Source organism: Alexandromys fortis, unplaced genomic scaffold (genome assembly GCF_014885135.2).
Source record: "Alexandromys fortis isolate MF-2015 unplaced genomic scaffold, M_Fortis_MF-2015_v1.1 scaffold_2_1_26212458, whole genome shotgun sequence".
NCBI classification, from domain to species: Eukaryota; Metazoa; Chordata; class Mammalia; order Rodentia; family Cricetidae; genus Alexandromys; species Alexandromys fortis.
In genome coordinates, this window is record NW_026067930.1 from 1,439,892 (window position 1) to 1,463,392 (window position 23,501).

Consider the following 23,501-nt stretch of genomic DNA (forward strand, 5'->3'; position numbering starts at 1 on the left):
TTGGGTTTTTGCTTTGTTTATTGTCATGTGCTAGACACTAGGGACATGGGAATCAATGATACACGATCACTGTCCTCAGGGAACGGAGCATGGTGAAAAAGAATTCAAAACTGTGGGATTTCAAAGCAAGTACAGTAGCAGAGGGAAGCACTGAGCAACAGAAGCACAAGCCACAAACCCAGCTCGGTACTAAGGAAGCATTCTGGGGCACGGTGCCTGAGAGAGGCCTCGCAGAATAATCAGGAGCGACTTGGGAGACAGGGGGAGACCCATCAGGACAGGAGTGGGAGCGGCCTGGAGGATGTGGACGGAGGAACACGTCAAAAGCTTTACCAGGAGTCAAACAGTTGAGAAAGCAAAGGCCAGGGACTCAGCCCTATGGCGTGGAGTTTAGTCCCAGACAATAGGGAAGAACCAACTTGCAGTTTTGCATGAGAAAACCCCTTTCTCCAACCTTTCAGAGAAGTAGCCATATCTCTGAAAAGATTTAACTCGACAGTGTGTAACTTTAACGAAAATCTAGAAAATGCTCTAGAGGCTCTCCCTCAGTGTTCAGCTCAAAGCCAGCTGTCCAGTCCCCCTGAAAGACCCGGATAAATTCAGACCCCTCTAGCAGAAAAAGTAGAGCCAAAAAAAATCTAGCAGGGAGAGGAGAACCAAAATCTAGGTTAGCTGGTTCAGTGACTCTGGTCCAGGAACTAGCTAACTTTGAAGTTAGATTATAATCTTGAGAAACAGGGAGTTATCCCCTTGTGATTATCACTGGTATTTTTGGAATTTTCCAATGATGCCCTCCCTACCTCCTTTGGGTTATTGGGTTATGGTTTCTTCCCTTAAATACCCCTTCTCCCAGCTACTCGGGGTCGAACTCTACCCCTGCATGGGAAATGAGTTTCAGCCCCAGAGCACTGGTTCCTGTCCTGTCAATAAACCTCATGTGATTGCAGCAAGGACGGTCTCTCATGAGTTCCTGGGGGGTCGTGTTATCCCGAGACTTGAGTGAGAGTCTCCCCACTCCGGGGGTCTTTCACCTCAGCTTTCCTGACCTGGTGACAGACGACAGACCTAACCACAAGCAGGCTATCTGTGAGTTGGGAAATGTGACAAGCCACATACTAAGTATGCCATTTCCAAGCACCACTTACTGACTCCAAGAGCGACTGTCTCATAAGTGACCTGCATGACACCCCTGATCTGTAGACGCCTCTCCCAAATGAAGGGAGGTCTCGCTCAGGGAAAGATCCTCCTGGTGGACAAGGTCTGGGGGTGGGGTGAGATCTGTTCCATGCTGACCGTACTGACGGAGCTTCTCCTCGGTGTGCGTCTTCTGGTGCTGAAGGAAGTTGGACCTCTGTATAAAGCCTTTCCCACAGTAACTGCACACGTAGGGCTTCTCCCCAGTGTGGACGATCTGATGCAGCAACAGCTTGGAGCTCTGGATGAAGGCTTTCCCGCAGTCTTTGCACTCAAAGGGTCTGTCTCCAGTGTGGATCTTCTGATGCTCAGTGAGGTGGGCCTTCTGCAGGAAAGCCTTCCCACACTCTTTGCACTCGTATACCCGCTCGCCGGTGTGGATTTTCTGGTGTCGTATGAGGTACGAGCTCAGAAAGAAGGCTTTGCCGCATTCGTTACACTCGTAGAGTTTTTCCCCGGTGTGGATCCTCTGGTGCTGAGTGAAGTTGGACGTCTGACTGAAGCGCTTCCCACACTCATTGCACACGTAAGGCCGTTCTCCAGTATGGATTCTCTGATGCTGGATGAGCTTTGAGCTGCGAATAAAGGCCTTCCCACACTCGTGACACTCAAAGGGTCTCTCTCCAGTGTGAATTCTCTGGTGCTCAATGAGGTCCGAACGGTGCCGGAAGGCTTTCCCACAGTCTCTGCATTCATACTGTTTCACCTCTGTGTGGATCTGGTAGTGCCGAATAAGGCTCGAGCTCCGAATGAAAGATTTCCCACACTCGTTACATTCGTAGGGTCTCTCTCCCGTGTGAATTCTCTGATGGCGAATGAGTAAGGAGCTCTGACTGAAGCCTTTCCCACACTCTTTGCACTCAAAAGGCCTCTCTCTGGTGTGGACTCTCTGGTGTCGAAGCAGGTCTGAACTGTGACAAAACGCTTTCCCACACTGTGTACACTTGAACGGCTTGTCGCCGCTGTGTGCACGCTGGTGCTCAACTAGGTCAGCGTAGTGAATGAGGTCTTTCCCACACACGTTGCACACAGAGAGCCTGTCCCCAGCGTGGACTCTCTGGTGTTCGGTGAGGAGGGAGTTTTGACTGAAGCCTTTCCCACAGTGATCACACTGATAAGGCTTCTCCCCCGCGTGAGAAATCGGATGTGGAACTACATTTGAACTGAATGGGAAGCTTCTGCCACCAACACCACAAGAACGGGCCTCCCCTTCTATGAGCTCTCTCTGGAGGATCAGAAGGTTTGAGTTGAGAACAGGGTTTCTTCCTGACTTACTGCATAGCTGGGCTGTCTCTCCTGTTTGGATTTTCCAGTGGGTCACTGTCATCTGTTTGAAACCCCCTTCCTGAGAGGGGGGACTCTCGAGGCTCTGTCTTTCTGGATTCCCCAACAGCGGCACTAACCTTTCTTCATGAAACTCCCCGGGCTCCGAGGCAGAAGGCTCCAGCACTGTAAGTTTGTCAGACATCATATTCTGTGACTTTTCATCCCCAGAAGTTCAGGCTTCGGGAGCACCTTCTTGCCCCCAGCTCCTACAGTAGAATCTGAAATGAGAGAAGAAGATGTCTTTCCCTTTCGTTAACAAGAAGCTGCTGAGCAGGCAGAAGCTCTAAAATTAAACTCCCATGCTAGTGAGAGAGGAAGCCTTTCCTCTGCCCACACTTCGGGCCCTTCACTGTTTCCAACTCTCACCTTGCTCCAACCCATTGAACACATGGGAAGGCTTCTTGGGGCCCCACCTCTCATATATCCAACCCCAGGACAAACAGGCCTGTGCCAGTTAAACAGCACCTCTCTACCTGTCCTGGGCGGGAGACAAAGAGACAGGGATATAGCCAGGGCTCTACTTAAAAATCAAGACATGTAGCCGGGCGGTGGTGGTGCACGCCTTTATCCCAGCACTCGGGAGGCAGAGGCAGGCGGATCTCTGTGAGTTTGAGGCCAGCCTGGGCTACATAGTGAGTTCCAGAACAGGCTCCAAAGCTACTGAGAAACCCCGTCTTGAAAAGCAAACAAACAAGAAAAAAAAAAAAACCAAGACATATAATTCTAAAGATCACGCAAATAACATCCATCACCCCTCCTACCCTCCAGCCTCATCTGTCTTGCCCGCACCCAGTGAGCCGCCATGGTCCACAGTACTGCATTCGCTGTAGGCTATGTGTAATACACAGGGCCTCAGCGCTAGCAGCAATGCGGCATTTCTGGCCTCCAGTGACTGAAGCCAAGAACCCAGCTGGGCTCTCCATACTTCAATCTCTCACCCTTTCGGTAGCCTTATAATCTAGTCCCCTCAATGGAATCCCCTGATGACTGGAATGGCTCCAGAGGCCCCTGTCCTGGGCCTCACTGGCACAATTCTCAACAGTTTATATACTTAGCCCTAAAAATCATTGGGCTCTGTCTCCAAGAGTTGGTCCATTTCAGATAAAAAAAAAAAAACCAGAAATAACAACAGTAAGAAAAACCCTACATCTGTACTGAACATGTATGCACTTTTTTTTTTTTTTTCGAGACAGGGTTTCTCTGTGGCTTTGTCATGTATGCACTTTTTATCTTTTATCTTTTGGTCACTGTCCCTGGAGAACAGACTTACCTAGCTGTCACAATGTATCAGGTATGGTAAGTAGTAGAGATGATTTAAAGGACAGGAGCTGTGAGCAGATGGCACGTAAACATTAACACATTTGTTTTAAAGGCAGGGTCTCGCTATGTGGTACTGGCTGGCCTGGAACTCACTACATGAACCAAGCTTGCCTCAGACTCGCAGAGCTCCACCTGCTTCTGCCTCCCCAGTGCCGAGATTAAGGGTACTGGCAATGCACAACATTTTAAGGAAGAGACTCAAGTAGTTGCAGTGAGAAAAGGTATAAATCCTCTTCATGGAAGTCAGCTGCCCTTTTCTTCCTGTCCCCTGTGTGAGACCCAGCTCTGGCCACCACCAGCCTGGTTTGGATCTGTCTGAACTCTTGCTGACCAAGTGCTTTTTTTTTTTTTTTTTTTTTTTTTTTTTTTTTTTTTTTTTTTTTTTTTTTTTTTTTTTTTTCGAGACAGGGTTTCTCTGTGGTTTTGGAGCCTGTCCTGGAACTAGCTCTGTAGATCAGGCTGGCCTCGAACTCACAGAGATCCACCTGCCTCCAAGTGCCAGGATTAAAGGTGTGCACCACTGCCCGGTCATCCTTTTCTTCTTTTCAAAAGGCCGACAGTGGGGTTGTAGAGATGGCTCAGCAGTTAAGAGTACTTGCTGTTCTTACAGAGGACCCAGGTTCAGTTCCCAGCACACACAACAATGGCAGCCCACAACCGTCTGTAAAGTTCCAGGGGATCTGATGCTATTTTCTGACCTCTGTAGGCACCAGGACCACATATGGTATATATACATATACAGGTAAAACATTCATACACATAAAATAAATATTTAAAATGTCTAGCACTTTTTCTATCCCTCAGCCCTTGCTTCAGTAAGAAAGCAAAGGCAGTGAGACAAGAATGCCCACTTCACCACCTACTTGTGTTTACCTCCCTCTTCTTGAGTCAAGCTAAACTTGGCCTGAGAGATGGTTCTCACCTCCCCTTGCTCTAGACCTCCTCCCATCCATCTCACCCAGCCATCATTCCCTCCCTCTTACACAGAAGCTTCTCTCGCCGTCTAGCCTGCCATTCCAATCAGCATACAGCAATGCTAGCTCTTCCATCCACTTAATTGGGGACAGAATTCCTGGGCTGATATAGTAGGGAACAAGAGAGCCATGACATCTTCTAGGTAGATTATCAAAATCTCATTTAAAAAACTAAACGGCACACACATCAAGTCTCTGCTAATCCGGGGGAACATATACCCTGTCTCACAGAACAAGAATACCAACCTAACTGCCTGGCCTCTATTTCCTCTCCAGCTACCACTCCACCTCTCCAAGGTCACTGAGTTTATTTTTGTATCTCCTTTCTTTCTTAAATATGCCGGGCTCAGGTTATCACAATAGTTTACAGTGTCACTTACTCAGCTCCGCTTCTGCCCGCACCAGACACCCAATGACTTCTTACTCAGGAAGTCATCTTGTCACAGTGCCCCTGGGCAGCCTCTACCAGCTTTCTCATTCACTAACTACCTTCTCCCAGTGTCCGGTGATGACAACGGAGCCTTGCCGTGATCCAGGCAAGACCTCCTCCATCGCTGACCTACCTCAGCAGAGAGATGGTATCTCTGGCTGGAAACAGTTTTTTTCTTCCTGCAGCTGGGCTCTTTTCCAGCTTCCACGTGACTAGTTCTCAACCTGATGCCTTCTCGGGTTTTCAACCCTCAGGTGTCAACCGTCCGGCTTCTGCTAAATCTGCCTCTTCTCCATCAGCTTGCATTGGTTCGGCCAGGACTGTGCATATCCTTGGTTCCCTTTACTTTTATGAATGCCCCACATCCAATCCACCAGCAGACCTGTAGGCCAGACCATTAAATCGTGTTCTGCTCATCTCAAAACTCCAATGCTATTCTCTACTATTATTTCTTAACACGCAAGGGGGGGACAACTGTCTAACCTGTCTCCACTGTTTTCTGAAGAGCCAGCAGGATGACTCTTTAAAAGCATAAACGGAATGGTGACTTCCTGTGTAAAAACCTTCAAGGCTCACCTACATCCCCCCCCACCCCCCCAGCATTCTTCTCCAAGTAGGTAGAATTAGCAGAAACACTTGGGCCACTTACTAGGCATTTGAGCCAGACCTTTCCCACCGCCCCTTCTAAGAGCGAGTTGGGGGGGGGAGGGGGGATGCAAGCTTTAAGCTTCAGAATCCCCGAAGCTACAGCAAGGCAGAGCTTCCAGCCTGCTGCACCGGAGTCAGGCAGCCCAGCCAGCCATGGTGCTCAGAAAGGACCTGTGTCATCTCACGTGTGTGATGACCGAGTGACAGGGAGAAGAGAGAACGTAGATTCGCCAAAATCACTAGCCCAGTCAGGAGCAGAGCGAAGGCTCGGGTTCAGGTCTGTCACTCAGAGTCCACTTCCTGCTTTGAGAGACTTGATTCTTCGTAAATACATGCTGCTCTTATGGGGTGTTTTGCTTAGAGATGGTCAGGGTTAGTACTATGAAGAAATTTGCATGTTGAAACTTAATGTTTGAGAAAAAGGTAAAAATGGACATGTGGTTTCTGGTTTTAGACTTTTACTATTGTCTGTAGCACTAAGGATATTATGCATTATGTAGAACTCAGGGTATTATGCATGCTGGGCAAGTAAGGGTCCTACCAATGAGCTACCCCTCCGCCCCGGATATCATACTTACAATGACGATGCTACCTGGAAACAAGCCTACATCTGTTTCTGTTTACAAGAATAGCTTAAAACCACGTTGCCTCTTTATGACTTTTATAAGTTCTTGCTTTAAGGGAAATCTCTTGAATAAAACATATCTGCTTGAAGAAATGTTCATCTCAAAATCAGCAAATTGGGGGCTTGAGAGATAGCCTGGCAGTTAAGAGCATTCGTTACTCTTCCAGAGGGGGGGGAAATGAAATTTAGGCTCTGGCAATGCTGAAGCTGCGTGGGCAGCTGTATATGGTGGTTCTGTTGAACCTGTTTATATTGGGTTTCACGGTCTAAGTTGATGAGGACGACTGACCAGGTCTCTTCCTCTACTCTTTCAGAGGTCTTGGGTTTAATTCCCGGAACCCACACAGCAGTTCACAACTCTGTAACTCCAGTTCTAGGGGATCCAATGCCCTCTTCTGGCTTCTGAGGGCACCAAGCACAAACGTCACGGAGAGGCTTATGTGCAGACTAAACAGCCATACACATAAAATAAAATAGGAGTAGGAAAACTGGCATAGCTTCAGCTTTGGGAATAGCCAGGCAAGTGGGCCTCAACACCCACCTCCTTAGAAGCCTCTGCCGTTGCGCAGTCAGCTGGGTGCCATGTGGGCAAAGCAGGTTTGTATTATGTTCTCAGAATCATCTGTAAGTTTACCAGAGGCAGCTTACTGGAGGTGGAAAAGAATAGAGCCAGTGGCTGACTGCCCCCTTAGGGCTCCTCGTCCAAACTCTGCCCCTAGTACCTGCACACAGGGTCTCCCACTGACACAAACAAGCTTCTTTTCCAACAAGCCCAGGAGCCTAACAGCAGCCATCTTCCTTCCACAAGCCAAAGAAGCAGTTAGGAGGGCTCTCTGAATTACTTCAAGCCTGCTGCTTCTCTGACATCCCTTCCAACTCCAGATCAGATCATGAGTTTTTCCCAGCTCTGCTCTCTATCACCCCCACCCCAAATTATTCCAGGACCAGGATTCCACCCTCAAAGAACCAGCAGTGTCCAGAGCTTGTGAAGTTTCCCTGTACCTCCCATGAAGTATTGAAACAGATACAATGCTGCATCCACGAAAGGTCTGCTGTCTGCTAAAAAGGAAGTGAGACACCGCCTTAAAAGTCGGTGTGTAAATTGAGCATGGTGGCTCGCTCCTTTAATCCCAGCACTTGGGAGGCAGCGGCAGGTGAAGCCAGCCTGGTTTACAGAGCAAGTTCCAAGACAGCTAGAGCTACACAGAGAAACTCTGTGTCGAAAAACCTAAAACAACAACAACACCCCGCGTGGAGTGGGGGATGGAGGGTGGCGCACTGATTTCTCCGTGAGCAAAAGACAATCATTTCTCTCTTTCATTGGGATGGGTCTCAGGGGAAGGATGTCTTGAGTGCACCGGGTGACTGTGAGTACCGGCTCCTGCAGGAAACTGCTGGAATTTTGAGCCATACTCCTGCTAAAATCCACAGGAAACCTTTAGCGTACTACTCAGGCCCTGGGGACTCCTGGACCACGGTGGGGCAGGATGCAAGGAGGGTTAAATGTTCCGAGCATCATCACAGAGATATCACAGGCGTTGACTCTGTTATGTCATCACTGACTGTGACAGCTTGGCTGACACATGACCCCCACCTGGGAATCCTCCTTCAGGTCGTAAGAAGCTGATTCTGCCCAACACGCACATTATCTGCAACCCCCGAAGCACTGGGGTGCCTGCACTGCATCTCCTCCAGGAGAGACCGAGAGGTCTGACGAAAGGCAGGAGGGCAAGGTCCAAGCAGAACAGCAGATGCGTGCACCTGCACTCAGTTGCATCTGAGCAGCCTGCAAGCGGCCAAACAGAGGCCTGAGCTCTGGGCGCCAAGGATGAGTGTGCAACCCCTAAGGACCTCGATGTCGTAGGGCGACCAGCCCAAGCATCTATCACACCCAGGTCAGCGAGGAAAAACCGCAGGGCTCGGCCCGAACGAAGCAAGGAACTGCGGACACCTGCAAAAATGAAGTGCAGCCAGGCCCGGAACACCAAACCGAATTGCTGAACACCGCTGGCCACTAGCCCGCCCGCCCGCCCGCGCCAACTACGACGCCCCACTCACCCGGAGCCCGGCGGCGAGAGGACGGCGCAGAAGCTTGCAAAGCCGCACCCGGCCGCGCAGCCCCGGGCGACCACAAAGCCCACACCGCCTCTGCACACCCGGGCCGGAAGCAACCCGATGCCCCGCCCGGAGGACATCCGTAGCCGCTCTAGGATGAAAGTGGGGACCCGAGCCTTCTCAGTGCCAGACTTCCGGCCCAGACCACTACGTCCAGCCAGAGGACCCAGTGCGCAGACGCAGCGGTGAGAGGCCTTGTTTGTCCACGTGGGTATGGGGTTAGCGACGATGCCCAGCAGTAGATGTCGCCAGATATCCCTGGAAGAGCTGTGTGTGTGTGTGCACACACGCGTGGTCGAAAGACAGCTTTGAGCCGCTGTGCCTGAGAACATGATCTTAACTTTGTAATAAGCCACTGGAGACTCAGAGTAGTGAAATTAAGGCAGTTTATTTTATGATCTTGCAAAGTTAAGCGTGAGCCTAGAATGCAAGCTGATTGAGGCAGAGAATTTTATTTATTTTTATTGTGCATGTAGTGTTTTGCCTGTGTATGTCTGTGCACCATGTGCGTGCTTGGTGCTCATGGAGTCCGGAAGAGGGCACCAGATCCCCTGGAACTGGAGTTAGATATAGCTGCCATGTGGGCGCGGAAATCGGAAATCGTACCAAGGATTCTTTGGAAGAGCAACTGTAACAATTATCTTTCTGTCTTGCCAGATGGCTCCCAAATAATGGCACAGAGACGTCTTATTAATTATGAAAGCTCAGTGTATAGATTAGGCTTGTTCCTAACTAGCTCTTTTAACAACTAACCCGTTTATAGTAATCTACATTCTTTCACATGGGTTACCGCTCTTCCATCTTGCACCTCCTGTTTCCTCTCCCTGTCTCCTAGTATCCTGTGCGCCTCCGTTCCTCCTCCTCTTCCTTTCTCTCCCTGGAAATCCTTCCTATACTTCCTGCTTAGCTATTAGCTGTTCAGCTTTTTATTACACCAATCACAGCAAATACATCTTCACAAAGTGTAATTTGTAAATAACTTGTAATTTGTAAATATCCCAAACAAGCAATGAGTGTTCTTAACTGCTGAGCCATCTCTCCAGCCCCATGGAGGGTACAATCTTAATAGTCATATGTATTAACAAAAAACTGTGTGGGTTTTATGTCACACACACACACACACACACACACACACACACACCCATAATGAGTTTCTTTGCTGGCTCAGTAAACCAGGTCTAGCCTATTGAAAAACAACAGTTATATTGAGCAAAGCAACTCCCGGGCAGGTTCTCTGCTCCCAGAGATGAAGACCAAAGAAGTTGAATCTCCAAACTAAAACTGGAACATTTTATAGGTTAGATGATGTGTCTGCCACAAGCCATTGGCACCTTTTATTTGTTTGGAGAATCTGTGAGAAATGGGGCTTTCCGATGAGCTGGACAAGGCTCCAATCAAGCAGCTTTCTTTCTGTCTCTCTCTCTCTGAGTAACCCTGACTGCCTTGGAACTTGCTCTGTAGATCACACTGGCCTCAAACTCTCATTCACCTGCTTCTGCCTCCCAAGTGCCGGGGTTAAAGACGTGCGCCACCACGCCCAGTTTATCTCTACATTTTATATCCTGTTTATTTGATATCCTTCTATAGAAGGTCAGACTCATGACCTTACAAGCAAGCTTGGCTGCAGCTTTCTACCCTAAACTTCTAGGTTTTTTTGGGGGGGAGGGGAAGCTTAGCAGAGTTTGGTGCAGTTGTGGGGGAGAGCTAAATTAGCAGGTATAGCAGGGGGCTAGTGTTTTCTGTTCATTTTTATATAGACCTAAACTGGCTTGAGGAACCTTTGAAAATTAAACATTAGGTTTTACTTTTTTTTAAGATTTAGTTGTTTATCAATTATGTATACAGTATTCCGCCTTCATGTATGCCTGCAGGCCAGAAGAGGGCACCAGATCTCATTATACATGGTGTGAGCTACTATGTGTTTGCTGGGAATTGAACTCAGGACCTCTAGAAGAGCAACCAATGCTCTTAACCTCTGTACTGTCTCTCTAGTCCTAGGTTTCGCTTCTAACGTATTGTTTTAGTTAAGAGTTTCTATTGCTGTGATGAAACACGATGACCAAGATACAAGTTGGAGAGGACTATGACTCCATCATAGTCCATCCTTGACAGAAGTCCGAACAGGAACTCAGACAGGGTTAGAGCCTGGAGGTAGGAGAATCTGGCTGATCAGGGGCCATGGAGGGGGGCTGCTTACTGGCTTGCTCAACATGGCTTCCTCAGCCTGCTTTCTTACAGAACCACAGTGGCGTGGGCCTGGGACACCCCCCATTAGTCACATGCCCCACAGGCTTGCATACAGCCCAGTCTTAGGGAGTGTTCTTAATTGAGGTTCCCTCCTCTCAGATGACTTTAGCTTGTGTCAAGTTGACATAAGACTATTCAGCACACGTACTGTTCTAAAAATTGCACAAGCCTACAGAAGGACTGGGTTGACTCCTTCACTGGAGATGTCAGCCCCGCCGTGTGCCAGTGGCCAAGGATACCCCCAATGAAACTCTGCTCCGGTCAACTTTCTGGGGTCCTTTTGTCCCACCTGGATAGAAATGATGTGTTGAGGCAAAAACAAGTTCTTCCAGTATTGACCTTTGAGTACCCAAGGCCTAGGGCTCGCACAGGCAGAACCACTTACCTGTAGCTCCAAGCCCTAAGTGGAATTTAGAAGCCAGAGGTTAAATGTTGTTGGCACTTAGATTAATGCCTTACTGCTCTGCACGGTAACCACCAGTTACCTGGCATTCAGCAACAGCTGCGGTAATCCTCAACATCTAGTAGAAGTGTGTGGTGTCATCGGGCAGCAACTGTTAATATTACACCACCTGAGTCTCAGGCTCCCTGATCCTTAACTCCTACAGAGGCCAGTGTTTCCGTCCTGATGAGCCTGGGAGCTTTGGTCCTTTCAAAGCTTGTCAGCTCCCTACAACTCTGGCAACCAAGGCTATTCCCTACCTCCAGTCTGTCCCAGCCTCTGCTCCCTGCTAATGGCTGCTCTCTGAAACAGTCTAATCTCACTGTCACCACCACCATCGTCCTCGCTACCATTTCCCTGCTCCACAGCTCTTCCTATGACCAGATAAACCTGCTCTACTCATGAATAAAAACAAAAGTAGACAAAAGAAAGACCACTGGAGAGAAGCCTTTAATTGGGCTTCTGGTTAGAGCACAGGAGAGTTTTCACTCAGCTGTCTTGGAAAACAAACAGGTAGCCTGCTCATACAAAAGGATGTTTGAACCAGTTGCAGAAGTATTTAACCTGAACAAAGGATTGTGTGTGTGCTGATTATACTACAGTCCGTGGTGCAAACAAAAACTGCACCAGTCATGGACCTTCTGTTTGACTGCTAAGTAAAGTCTCCCTGTCTGGTCAAGTTGAAAATGGCTGTCAGTGTTCATCAGTGTGGGTCAATATTACACAGGTCAATATTTTTACATTGTATGGCAGCCATACATTGAGCCAGGGTCTCAAGCCATAGGTTGCACCTGAGGTGGTCACCTAGCACTTACAGACAGACTGTCGCCAGGGTCAGGATATGCTAATGTTGTTCTGCTCCCTTTCTTGTAATTATGGGAAGAGGTTTTAATCTAAGCTACATGACAGAGCAGCCAGAGTTGCGGACGTTTAGCCCCGCTACCCCGGAAACAGAATGCTAATGAACTTTCCCCTCAATTTACCTGTGGATATAAAAGCTGTTTTGAAAATAAACGCGGGTGATCTTCAGGATTTAAATGAACTCTGAGACTCCCTTCCGATATTTCTGTGTGAACTGTGTCTCAATTATTCCCGTGCCTCCACGCCAGTCCAGAGAGATAATTTATGTTGGGGTTGGACCCCGACAATCAAGGTGTGTGTGTGTTTATGCATGTGCAGGTGCACATGTGTGCATATGTCTGGCAAGAGGGCAGCCTTGGGTGCTGCTCCTCTGGCACCATCCACACACAAGGAGAAACCTTGTCTCCAAAAACAAAACAAAACACTGTTGTCACAAGTGTAGTTTGGACAGAGAGAGGTTGCTTAGCTGACAGTTCTCCACTCTAGGAAGCTAGGCAATACAATCTAGTACTTGTCAATTAAGGATTCAATTCAGGACCCCCACCCAGTATCTTACTTTATTTACACGAAAAATAAACATTATAAGGAATGATTAGTTGTGAAATATTAGTTGAAGACTAAAATTAGGAAGGGGCTCGTTCAGAAAAAGGGGCTCAGAGGGAGTGGGGGGGTAAAGAAACTGATGAATGTGAATGAAATGAAAATACATCGTATACGACTATTAAATTATCCATCAGTAAATAAGAGATGTTGAAGCATTCCACTCCAGAGAGAGGCTCCTTAAAACTTGGGAAGCAGACAACTCACAGGTCTCAAGAAGTCCCTAAAACCAGATTCATAAATTATATCAGCAACAAGGACAGCTGAGGAGGGGAGACCCGCCCAGCTAACTGCAAATCGTGCAGAGTGCCAGGATTTCAGCTTTCCCAAGTCTTCATCATGCTGGGGTGGGCTCTTTAGTGATGTAACCCCAGTGAACTCACTGGTTCACACAGGTGAAGAGAATTTCACAGAGCAGTGACTGACCTGACTCCTATCCGCTCGCCATTCCTGTTGGAGTTTGCTTCCATCTCTCTGGCCACGCTGGCACTCCTTGAACTCTGCTGCAATCTCTTTAACCCATTGGAGACATCCTGTAGGCTACACGTAGATGGATAGATTCACTGTGTAATGTATTATCTGTAGCCTCAAAGCTAATAATCATAGTAAAGATTGGAATACAGGACCTTGTGTTTGCTTCAGCTTGATATCAAGGGAAGCAGGACTACTTATAATACATATTTATACATACATTTTATGTGTAAATATATACACACATATACATATATGTAGTACATATACATACCCTATATAGACATATAGACATGGATGGATGGATAGATAGATAGATAGATAGATAGATAGATAGATAGATAGATAGATGTGTATGAGGCTTTTTGAGACAGGGTTTCTCTGTGTAACAGACTCGACAACATCTTAAATTATGTTTCATATTAAAAATTTAAACTATCAGCCAAAGGGGCTCGTGCCGGGATTGTAGGAGTTTTTGTTTGTTTGATTCTGATTTTTCCAGACAAGGTCTCTCTATGTAGTAGCCCTGGCTATCCTGGAATTTGTTCTGTAGACCAGGCTGGCCTGGAACTCTCAGAGATCCGCCTGCCTCTGCCTCCTGAGTACTGGGATTAAAGCGTGTGCTACCACAGCCCTGTGGCAGAAGGGATTTTCTTCATTGCTTTAAAATACGCTACTTAGGTAAAAGAACCCGAGTCTTCTGTGAATTCTTGGCTGAAACACACAACTGACCATCTAGAGGCCAGGCAGTGGTGGCGCAAGTCTTTGATCCCAGTATAGACGGGGATCTCAGTGAGTTCGATGCCAGCCTGGTCTGCAGAGCAAGTTCCAGGACATTAGGGCTGTTACACAGAGAAACCCTGTCTCGGAAAAAAAAAAAAAAAAGATATTCCTGGTCAGACCACTCTTGCGTTGCGAGACCGGTATCCGTACAACCATCAGAGTGTGTTTTCGCGGTTCTGGCGGCCTAAGCGGAGCACCCACGCCACGCCCACAGAACTCGGTTTCCCAGAAGGCTGAGGCCCGGAGAACATTTCCCAGAATTACCCGCGCCGCTCCGGTGCATAACCAAGACTTCATTTCCCAGAATTCCCCGGGAGGGCCTCGCCCCCTCCACCTGGACCGCGGGTAGCTGGAGAACTGTGCACCGGAAGCAGCTCTAAGACTGGTGGAACCTGGAGCAGGTGAGAGACTCCTGGGTGGACGCAGCGCTGCAAGCCAGGGACCCCACAGGCTGGTTGGTTGAGGCTGTAAGAGTGCGTCTAGCATAGGAGGTCTTAGTGGGCTTGGGCTGGGTGGCCTGAGAGGTAGTGGACCACTGGGTGTAGGGGCTGGGCCCTTGTTCATCTGGATGGTGGTAGAGCCATGCGACTGGGCCAGAGCCATCCTGCAGGAGCATATTTTCAGCGTCCCGAGGCCTTCCAGCGCCCCAGAAGAACTAGGCTTTCTTAGGCCATAGGCTATCAGCTCAGCACTAGTGGGTACGGGGCTCCAAGCACGGGTACTGCCACTTGTCTGTCTGTATCGGAGAGTGTAGGCTACAAGTAACCGCTGCGATCTTTGCTCGGAACTGCCAGCCCTAATCTTTCAGTCGTAGGGTTGGGGTGTATCTTTCCTCTGCCTAGTAGAGTCATGGTTGGAACCAAGCTACTTTGGTTTGGATAGCAGCCAGCAAGGAACCTGTGGTGCCCAGGGCAAAGGACTTCTTAGGGGAACGGAGCAGGGTGTGCCCGGCAGGCCATGGTTGCTCCTCCTTGGGGGTTTGACTCTGTGCCTGTTGTCCATTGGCTCATGGGGTGGGGTAGGGAGAGCAGCACAGCCTGTATCCTCCTTAGCTCTCACGTTTGTTCCTCCAGGTGCAGCCGCAATGGGTGAGCCCCAGGGATCCATGAGGATCCTCGTGACAGGGGGCTCTGGACTGGTGGGCAAAGCCATCCAGAAGGTGGTCGCAGATGGGGCCGGCTTACCTGGCGAGGAATGGGTGTTTGTCTCCTCCAAAGATGCAGATCTGACGTGAGTTGGAGCCGTATTCAGAGCCAGCCCCTCCTCCTGGTCCCCTCTCCAGGCTCCCTGAGCCTAGCAGGAGCCCTCCTTGAGTCTGTGCCCTCCCTGCCAGGTGACTGACCTGGCTATGATTGCTGGTTATGCTAAGCAAACATCCTCCTATAGTTCCGGGTGCCCACACCCAATGCTGGCTACAGTCCTGAACTTGGCTACTTGTCTCTTTGGCTGCCCTTCTAGCCTTAGACCCATCCAGTTTCTCCACCCACTGCCCAAGTTCCCAATTCCTGATTTCCCTGGGCCTCACCAGGCCCCCTGACATCCTGGCTTCCCTCAGGGATGCAGCACAAACCCGAGCCCTGTTCCAGAAGGTACAGCCCACCCATGTCATCCATCTTGCTGCAATGGTAGGCGGCCTTTTCCGGAATATCAAATACAACTTGGATTTCTGGGTAAGTTGGGATGCTGGGGGCAATAAGCCTTGGGAGCCCAGAGCTTAGGCCCTTGGAACTTCCACAGATTCCCATGAAGTCCTTGAGGACTGGTTTTGCACAGCCCTGGGGTCATTTGGCCAAGTGCTGACCTGCAGGCTTGAGAAGCTGAAAGAGCCAGCATTCCACGCTGTGTAACTGGAGGCAGGTTCCTGCTTACTGAGCCTGCTCGGCTGCCGGATCCTTCAACTCCCAGACTTGGTTCATTCAGCTCCCTGAATCTACCAGCCACTTCTGGATGCTAGAGTGTCTCTAGCATGTGCTTTAGGAAGAAGGGCAAAATATAAGATCTCTGCTTCTGTGAACTGGGCTCCCAAGAGTTGGTCCACCTGCCTCTGGGCAGTGACTTTGTCCTGGCTGGCCTGACTACACACTGCAGTATGGAAAGGTTCCCACTAGATTTGCTCAAGGACTCAGTCACCCAAAGTTCTTCTTGCCCATCCCAGTGTTTTCAGCAAACTGCTTGGTCACTACCTCTTTCCTGTTCTTAGACCAGTATGCCTCCTAACAATTTAGGGACGAGAACTGGAGAGAGGCAAGGCAAGACACTAAGACGTGGCGCTGTGCATGACTCCTCTGTAGTTGGGGAGGGGGTGCTACTTCTTTGTAGTGGGAACCCCACGTACAGTTTCCCTCATCTCTACCAACTGCCCAGCACTCAGTAGCCCTGGAAATGCCATTCTGGCAAGCACACCCAGGCAGGCAGGGCAGGACCTTCCTGTGTCCCTAGAAAATGGCAGCTTCTATAAGGTCAGTGCTGGGAGGCTTAGCCTTGTTCCAGAAGTGCGGTGATGTTTTGTTTGTGCTTTAACAACTAAAGCTTGCTTGAAGATCAGACTGCATAGCTCTGCAAATTCAAGGCCACCCTGGGCTACAGGAGATGGGTCCAATCTGAAAGAGAACCAGAGACAGGCGTGTGATTCCCAAGCACTGGGAATAAAGGTGTGAGCCATCACTGCCTGGTCTCACAGCACAAACAAAATCTCACCACACAGCAGCTCTTCAGATAAATAGGCACAGATAGTGCTCATATCTGAGCTAGGCTATGTTTCCATGTCTCTCCCTGGAGGAACAGGAAGGAGCTTGAGTCGTTCATGGACAGCCTAACTGTAGTTGGTTTTTTAACTCTTTGGGGGCCCGCCACCCAGCTCCTAAATAAATACACGGAGACTTAATCTTACTTATGAATGCCCAACTTAGCTGGGCTTGTTTCTAGCCAGCTTTTCTAACTTAAATTATCCTGTTTCTCTTTAACTATATTTTGCCTCTGGGTTTTTTACGTTTCTTTATTCTGTATATGTTTCTTTCCTTTTTACTCTGTAATTGGCCTCTCGTGTCCTCTCCTCTTCTTGCTTCTTTCCTCTTCTTTTTCTCCTTCTATTTATTCTCTCTCCCTGGCAGCCCCACCTATCCCTCTCCTGCCTAGCTATTGGCCATTTAGCTCTTTATTAGATCAATCAGGTAGTTTAGGCAGGCAAAGTAACACAGCTTTACAGAGTTTTAAAAAATGCAATGCAAAAGAATGCAACATGTCTTTGCATCATTAAACAAATATTCCACAGCATCAATGAATGTAACACATCTTAAACTAATAACCTACAATATCTAACCTACCTGTGCTACCCACTACAGAGGAAGAATGTGCACATCAATGACAATGTCCTGCATTCAGCCTTCGAGGTGGGCACTCGCAAGGTGGTCTCCTGCCTGTCCACCTGTATCTTCCCTGACAAGACCACCTATCCTATTGATGAGACAATGGTGAGGCGCAGGGCCTCCTGGGGCGGGACCTGAGGATGTGGGCGGAGCCAGGTGTGGGTTCTCAGTGTATCTCCTGCTCCTTGTAGATCCACAACGGTCCACCGCACAGCAGCAATTTTGGGTATTCGTACGCCAAGAGGATGATTGACGTGCAGAACAGGTGCTACTTCTTGGTCTTGCCCAGGCCTCCTTGAAGAGGGGAGGATGGACCCCTGGATTAGTGAGGCATGGTCGACGCTGCCTCATTTATACAGTTGCAGAAGGAGCTGGGGACACGAGGTCAGGAAACACTGTGTCTTTGTAGGGCCTACTTCCAGCAGCATGGCTGTACCTTCACCGCTGTCATCCCCACCAATGTCTTCGGGCCTCATGACAACTTCAATATCGAAGATGGCCATGTGCTGCCTGGCCTCATCCATAAGGTGCACCTGGCCAAGAGTGAGTGAAGCTGTCCAGCACACGCCTGGCGCAGGTTACCTGCCTGAAGGGGCCCTGGGCTCAGCTGTGGGGTAGGCGGGGTGTCGGCTCTGGATGCAGAGCTCTGACCCCTGCCCCATCTGTAGGTAATGGTTCAGCCTTGACTGTGTGGGGGACGGGGAAGCCACGGAGGCAGTTCATCTACTCTCTGGTATGTACAAGGGTAGCATGGTCATCCCAGAAGGCTGTGTGGGAAGTGGTGGCATAGGAAACAGTCCTTGAAAAATGCCAAGTCTCCAGGGGTGCAACTTGGGTTCAGTAGGAGAGAGTATAGCCTGGGTGAGGGGCCTTCATCCAGGGTGAACGCTGGCTGTGCCCCCAAAGGAGCAGAAACAGCAGTGCAGCCTCCCCACTAGGGGCATTTGGTACTCACTTGTGGGTTTGACCTAAGTCTCTGACCTCCAGGACCTGGCCCGGCTCTTCATCTGGGTCCTCCGGGAGTACAGTGAGGTGGAGCCCATCATCCTCTCAGGTGGGCACTCTGCAGCTGTCCTTTCCAGCAGGGCAGGACCCGTGTCTACCCTGATGAGTGGGAGCAGACATGCTCCTAAGGGTCTGGACCGGGAGGCCTGACTGACTGCTGGCCTGTGGTTCCCCACAGTGGGCGAGGAAGATGAAGTGTCCATCAAGGAGGCGGCCGAGGCTGTAGTGGAGGCAATGGACTTCTGTGGGGAAGTCACTGTATCCTTTGACTCCAGGGATGGGCTGATGGTGGGGTACTGTGGTGGGGTACTGAGGGGTACTGTGGCTTCCCCTTATCATGGCCAGCACAGCACCATTTTGTTTCTGGTGGTGCTCACCCTGGCAAAAGAAGGGGATCTGCTATGTCCTGGATCTGTTCCAGGAAAAGACAGGTTTCGGGTAGGGCAAATAGGTAGTTTCTTCTGCTATGGCCTTGACCGAGGTGTCCAGTTTGATTCAACAAAGTCAGATGGACAGTATAAGAAGACAGCCAGCAATGGCAAGCTTCGGTCCTACTTGCCCGACTTCCGTTTCACACCTTTCAAGCAAGGTGAGCTGTCCTTCCCAGAACCCTTATCCACCCCAAGCTGTGCTTGCCAGCCCGCTCTGGACTTCCTCCCTGTTCCCTGCAGTGGGCTCAGCCTCCGTGTGAGCCTCCATGTGAGGCCCTGCAGGCTTGGTTACCAAGCCCTCCTCAGAGGCCATATCCACTGCAAAGCTGGGCACTGTAGTTTAGGGTGTGTGGGTGGAGCCTCCTACCTCCGGGGAGGGTGGGGAGGGCGGGTGGTGTCACCACCTCTCATTTGTCTGCCTCTGCAGCTATAAAGGAGACCTGTGCCTGGTTCACCGACAACTATGAGCAGGCCCGGAAGTGAAGCACGGGACAAGCAGGTGCTCAGCTGGCAATGCCCAGTCAGTGGTCACCTCAGATCTTGCCAAGAACTGAGGCTAGCATCCAGCAGCCTAAGCCACGTGCTGGCCTCTGCCAGGTGGCTCCATGCAGCTGTCCGGTAGGGTCCGTGTTTATCCATCCTTGGGGAAAGGCCAGACTAACACTTTGCTTGTCTGCTTCCTCCCCAACCTCTGCATCCATGCTGGTCCTGCTGTCCCTTGTCTAGAAACCAATAAAATGGATTTTCCTAAGCCTGGGCTCAGAAGCTGTGTCCAGCCTTCCCCTCCCCACAACAGAGCCTTCCCAGCTTGTCCAGTCCTGGGGCCCACTGTTCCCGTGTGCTACTTCGCTCCTATGAGCTACTAGGTCCAAGGCAAGAGTCCCCATATGAAGGACCAGAGGATGCAGATGTGGGTGTCAGGTAGCAGGCAGTGTAGGTCAGATGTCAGCAGGCTCAGGTATAGGGCAGGGTACCTTCCTAACAGTCTGAATCTTTTTTTTTTTTCTTTAAAAAAAGGTTTATTTGCCGGGCAATGGTGGCGCACGCCTTTAATCCCAGCACTTGGGAGGCAGAGGCAGGCGGATCTCTGTGAGTTGAGACCAGCCTGGTCTACAGAGCTAGTGCCAGGACAGGCTCCAAAACCACAGAGAAACCCTGTCTCAAAAAAAAAAGGTTTATTTAACTTTTTATTTTATGTGCATTGGTGTGAAGGTGTCAGATCCCCTGCAACTGGATCTTCAGACAGTTGTGAGCTGTCATGTGGGTGCTGGGAATTGAATCCCGGTCCTCTGGAAGAACACCCAGTGCTCTTAACCACTGAGCCATCTCTCCAGCCCCCAACAGTCTGGATCTTATGCTTAGCCCTTCCACTTGTGGTCACACAGACCTCTCTGCCTCAGACTTGAGGACCTTGGTGGATGTCAATTTGGACAGATTCAGTGGGCCATCAGGGGAAACAAGGATGGACCTGCAGGGAGATTGGTGATGGATGATTCACACTTCACTAGGACCCCGGGCCTGGGCTTGTTAGCTCTAGCCACCTGTGTGGTGATATCATGGACTTTTCTATTCTCAATGTCAAGACGGTCAAATCCAAGCCAATTAGGGCAGCACAGGAGGCTCTAAGGGTGCTGCGGGTAGAGGCAGGTCGCTTTGGGATTACTTATCGTAGCTTTTATTTTTATTTTTTTAAATTTATTATTAAGCTCAGTGGTTAGGAGCGCTGATTGCTCTTCCAGAGGACCCGGGTTCAATTCCCAGCACCCACATAGCAGCTCACAACTGTCTGAAGATCCAGTTGCAGGGGATCTGACACCTTCACACCAATGCACATAAAATAAAGTTAAATAAACCATAAAAATATTTAAAAAAAATAAATTTATTTATTAAGTATACAGTGGTCTGCCTGCATATGTCCCTGCAGGCCAGAAGAGGGCACCAGATCTCATTACAGATGGTTGTGAGCCACCTCACCTGTGGTTGCTGGGAATTGAACTCAGGACCTTTATAAGTGCAGCCAGTGCCCTTAACCTCTGAGCCATCTCTCAGCCCGCTTTTATTTTTTGTTTTGTGTTTGTATTTGTTTTTCGAGACAGGGTCTTTCTGTAGGTTTGGAGCCTCTCCTAGAGCAGCTCTGGGTCATTTCTAGGCTCCCATCCTAGATTCCACTTGGCTAAGACTGTTAGGGTTTTTCCTTGTCCATGATGACTGGGACTGGAAGCTACAGGCCCCTCAACTCCTCCCAGTCTTGAAATGGAGCTACCACTGCCCCGAAGACTGGGGAGAGCAGAGGTGAGCATTTATTCCCCAGGCTCAAGAGTCAGCTCCAGGAAGGCAGGAGTAATGATGGGCACCTGTGTAATACGTTATGACTGTCCCAGGTGGTGACTCATGATCACCAGTCACACAGCTGAAGCTGACGATGGGCTGCTGGACTAGTCAGAACTGTTATACATGCATATACAGTGATTTATAGCCTGGCTACAGGATGTGCTCTGGGTAGCCCAGCAATGACTAATACTGGAGAGGCCAAGAATCCAGTAATTGTTCAGTGAGGCAGGATGGATGCCTCAGCAGCGCCAGCCTGGCCTGGAGGCCTCCCAGAGAGTTGCCCGTCTTCTGTGTATTGTGTACATTGGGATCCTAGATGGACTTGGTATCAACACACAGACAAAAAAGATTCCTTCCACGTCCTGTTATCTGGGCTGCCACCACTGCCCTGATTTAGGGCTGGTCTTCCTGCTTCAGATAATCTTAAGAAAACCCTGGGTAGGTTTGCCGGGGAGCTTTTGTTCTAGTCAATTCCAGATGCAGCCAGTGTAGACAACTCGCAGCTCCACGTCCCTCCCCTCAGAAACCACATCCATTCTACCCCACTGCCTTTTCCTCAGGTGATCAGTCTGCCTGCTGCGGTCTCATTGCTTGCTCAGATTTCCTCATCCTAGGCCACCTTCCTATACATTCTGCCTCTCATGTCCCAGAAATGCTAAAGATACCCAATTGTTTTCGGCATTCACTAACCCTTGATGCTCAGCCTGCATCTGAGGCCTTTTGTCTTCCAGCAGGACAGTCCACGGCCTGCCTGGTCTTTCACCCTCTAAAGCAGCATCTGCTGGCCTCTCCGATGTTGTCCTGCCCAGTGTCCCTCTGACTCATGCCTTCCTAGTCTCCTCTGCCCCCACCCCATCTTCAACTTTCTTTTAAACTTATTCCTCTGATGAGAGTCCACGGGGTTGCAGGGGGACCAGGGCATTAAGGATGTACCCCTCCAGCCCCCAGAAAGAGCTGAGCTGATCAGAACCTGCGGGACACTCACACCTGTCTAATGCCCACCATCTGTGCTAACTGCATCATGTCAAGGAGCACACACTCTGTCCTAAGAATCAGAATACCTTGAGCACACTGACTAGGCAGCATGCATTTCCAGCAGGCCAAGTCTCAACCAGGTGCTGTTGGTTGCAGCCCAGAATATGAAAATTCCTTACGATCTTGTTCCTATAAATGTCCCTTATCCCCCACCTGTCCATGGACATTCCTGTAGATTTTTGTCCCTGTGTATAGTAAGGATTCTAAGTTCCCTGTGTCAATCTGCTTTCTACTGTTACTAAGACAACTTGTACCAAGGGGAAGTTTTGTTTAGCTTTAGTCTTTAGCTCCTGGCTTTCCAGGTTTCCATCCACCATCAGGCAGACTCGTGGGAAAGATCAGGGAACAAAGCTCTTCACCTCATGCCATGCAAGAGGAAAGGACTATCCATCACATTCCAGCTGTGGCAGGCAGGGGACACACAAACTTTAACTGTGGGACCTCACAGTCCAAGGACAGCATTGCCCTTGTAAATTTGGTGGTGGAATCCTAAGTACTGTGTTCTATTTTGCCTAATTTTAATACACTAAAAAACAATAACAACAAAAACTTGGGTAGTGGTGGTACATGCACTTAATTCCAGTCCTTGGGGAGGCAAAGGCAGGTGGATCTGAGTTCAAGGCCAGCCTGGTCTACAGAGAAAATTCCAAGACAGCCAGGGCTACCCAGAGAAACCCTGCCTTGAAAAAGCACCAAAAACCAAAAGTCAGCAGCAACTACCTTTACCCAGTTTGTAGGAAAGCTGTGCATACTTTTGACTCGAAGTTACTTCAGTAATAAAAATAAAGTGTAGTAGTTTAGTTGGCACCTTGATCATCTGGTCAAAGTCTTGTGCCTTTGTTCCCCTTTTGTACATAAGCTTGTTTTACCTGCTCTTTCACTTCACCTAAATGACTATAATCTTTAAGAATTGTATGTGGAATTAAATACAGGTAATTATCCCGGTGAAACACTAAAGCAAACAAAACGTTTTTAAAAACAGCTGCGCAGTGAAGGCGCACGCCTTTAGTCCCAGCACTCAGGAGGCAGAGGCAGGTGGATCTCCGAGTTGGAAACCAGCCTGGTCTACAGAGTGAGTTCCAGGACAGTGCCAGGAATGTTACACAGAGAAACCTGGTCTCGAAATACCATCCCTGTCCCCCACCCCCACCCCCCAAAAAGACTTATGCTGGTTGACTGATTAGTTAGTGCTTTTTTTTTTTTAAATGCTTATTTATTATGTATACAATATTCTGTCTGTGTGAATGCCTGCAGGCCAGAAGAGGGCACCAGACCTCATTACAGATGGTTATGAGCCA

General features: G+C 49.3%; 2 protein-coding genes across 5 annotated transcripts; one reads left to right on the forward strand and one right to left on the reverse strand.

Moving 5' to 3' along the window:
* Znf623 (zinc finger protein 623) lies at window positions 1–8,820 on the reverse strand. 3 transcript variants are annotated; one of them, XM_050145090.1, is made up of 3 exons: window positions 8,576–8,820; window positions 5,378–5,626; window positions 1–2,760 (listed from the first exon to the last, which is right to left on the reverse strand). In XM_050145090.1, exon 3 carries the CDS (start codon window positions 2,663–2,665, stop codon window positions 1,166–1,168), a length of 1,500 nt encoding a protein of 499 aa, XP_050001047.1. In that variant the 5' UTR covers window positions 2,666–2,760; window positions 5,378–5,626; window positions 8,576–8,820; the 3' UTR covers window positions 1–1,165. The 3 variants fall into 3 exon arrangements, with proteins under 3 accessions (XP_050001047.1, XP_050001045.1, XP_050001046.1); XM_050145088.1 differs by having other exon boundaries at window positions 1–2,738; window positions 8,576–8,819; XM_050145089.1 differs by lacking the exon at window positions 5,378–5,626 and having other exon boundaries at window positions 1–2,738; window positions 8,576–8,819.
* A 5,520-nt stretch (window positions 8,821–14,340) lies between these two features.
* Gfus (GDP-L-fucose synthase) lies at window positions 14,341–19,588 on the forward strand. Of its 2 annotated transcripts, none has more exons than XM_050145091.1 (11): window positions 14,341–14,437; window positions 15,110–15,266; window positions 15,592–15,706; window positions 17,378–17,506; window positions 17,593–17,666; window positions 17,811–17,944; window positions 18,070–18,134; window positions 18,389–18,455; window positions 18,585–18,664; window positions 18,896–18,995; window positions 19,265–19,588. In XM_050145091.1, exons 2-11 carry the CDS (start codon window positions 15,121–15,123, stop codon window positions 19,318–19,320), a joined length of 966 nt encoding a protein of 321 aa, XP_050001048.1. In that variant the 5' UTR covers window positions 14,341–14,437; window positions 15,110–15,120; the 3' UTR covers window positions 19,321–19,588. The 2 variants fall into 2 exon arrangements, with proteins under 2 accessions (XP_050001048.1, XP_050001049.1); XM_050145092.1 differs by having other exon boundaries at window positions 14,393–14,503.
* Window positions 19,589–23,501: the final 3,913 nt, after the last annotated feature.

What these genes read in the sequence shown, in the direction of transcription:
- Znf623 (XM_050145090.1), bottom strand. Translation starts at nt 2,665, where the DNA reads ATGATGTCTGACAAACTTACAGTGCTGGAGCCTTCTGCCTCGGAGCCC.
- Gfus (XM_050145091.1), top strand. Translation starts at nt 15,121, where the DNA reads ATGGGTGAGCCCCAGGGATCCATGAGGATCCTCGTGACAGGGGGCTCT. An exon ending in AATACAACTTGGATTTCTGG is followed by an intron (nt 15,707 to 17,377) that starts GTAAGTTGGGAT and finishes TACCCACTACAG; the next exon opens with AGGAAGAATGTGCACATCAA. An exon ending in ATCCTATTGATGAGACAATG is followed by an intron (nt 17,507 to 17,592) that starts GTGAGGCGCAGG and finishes TGCTCCTTGTAG; the next exon opens with ATCCACAACGGTCCACCGCA.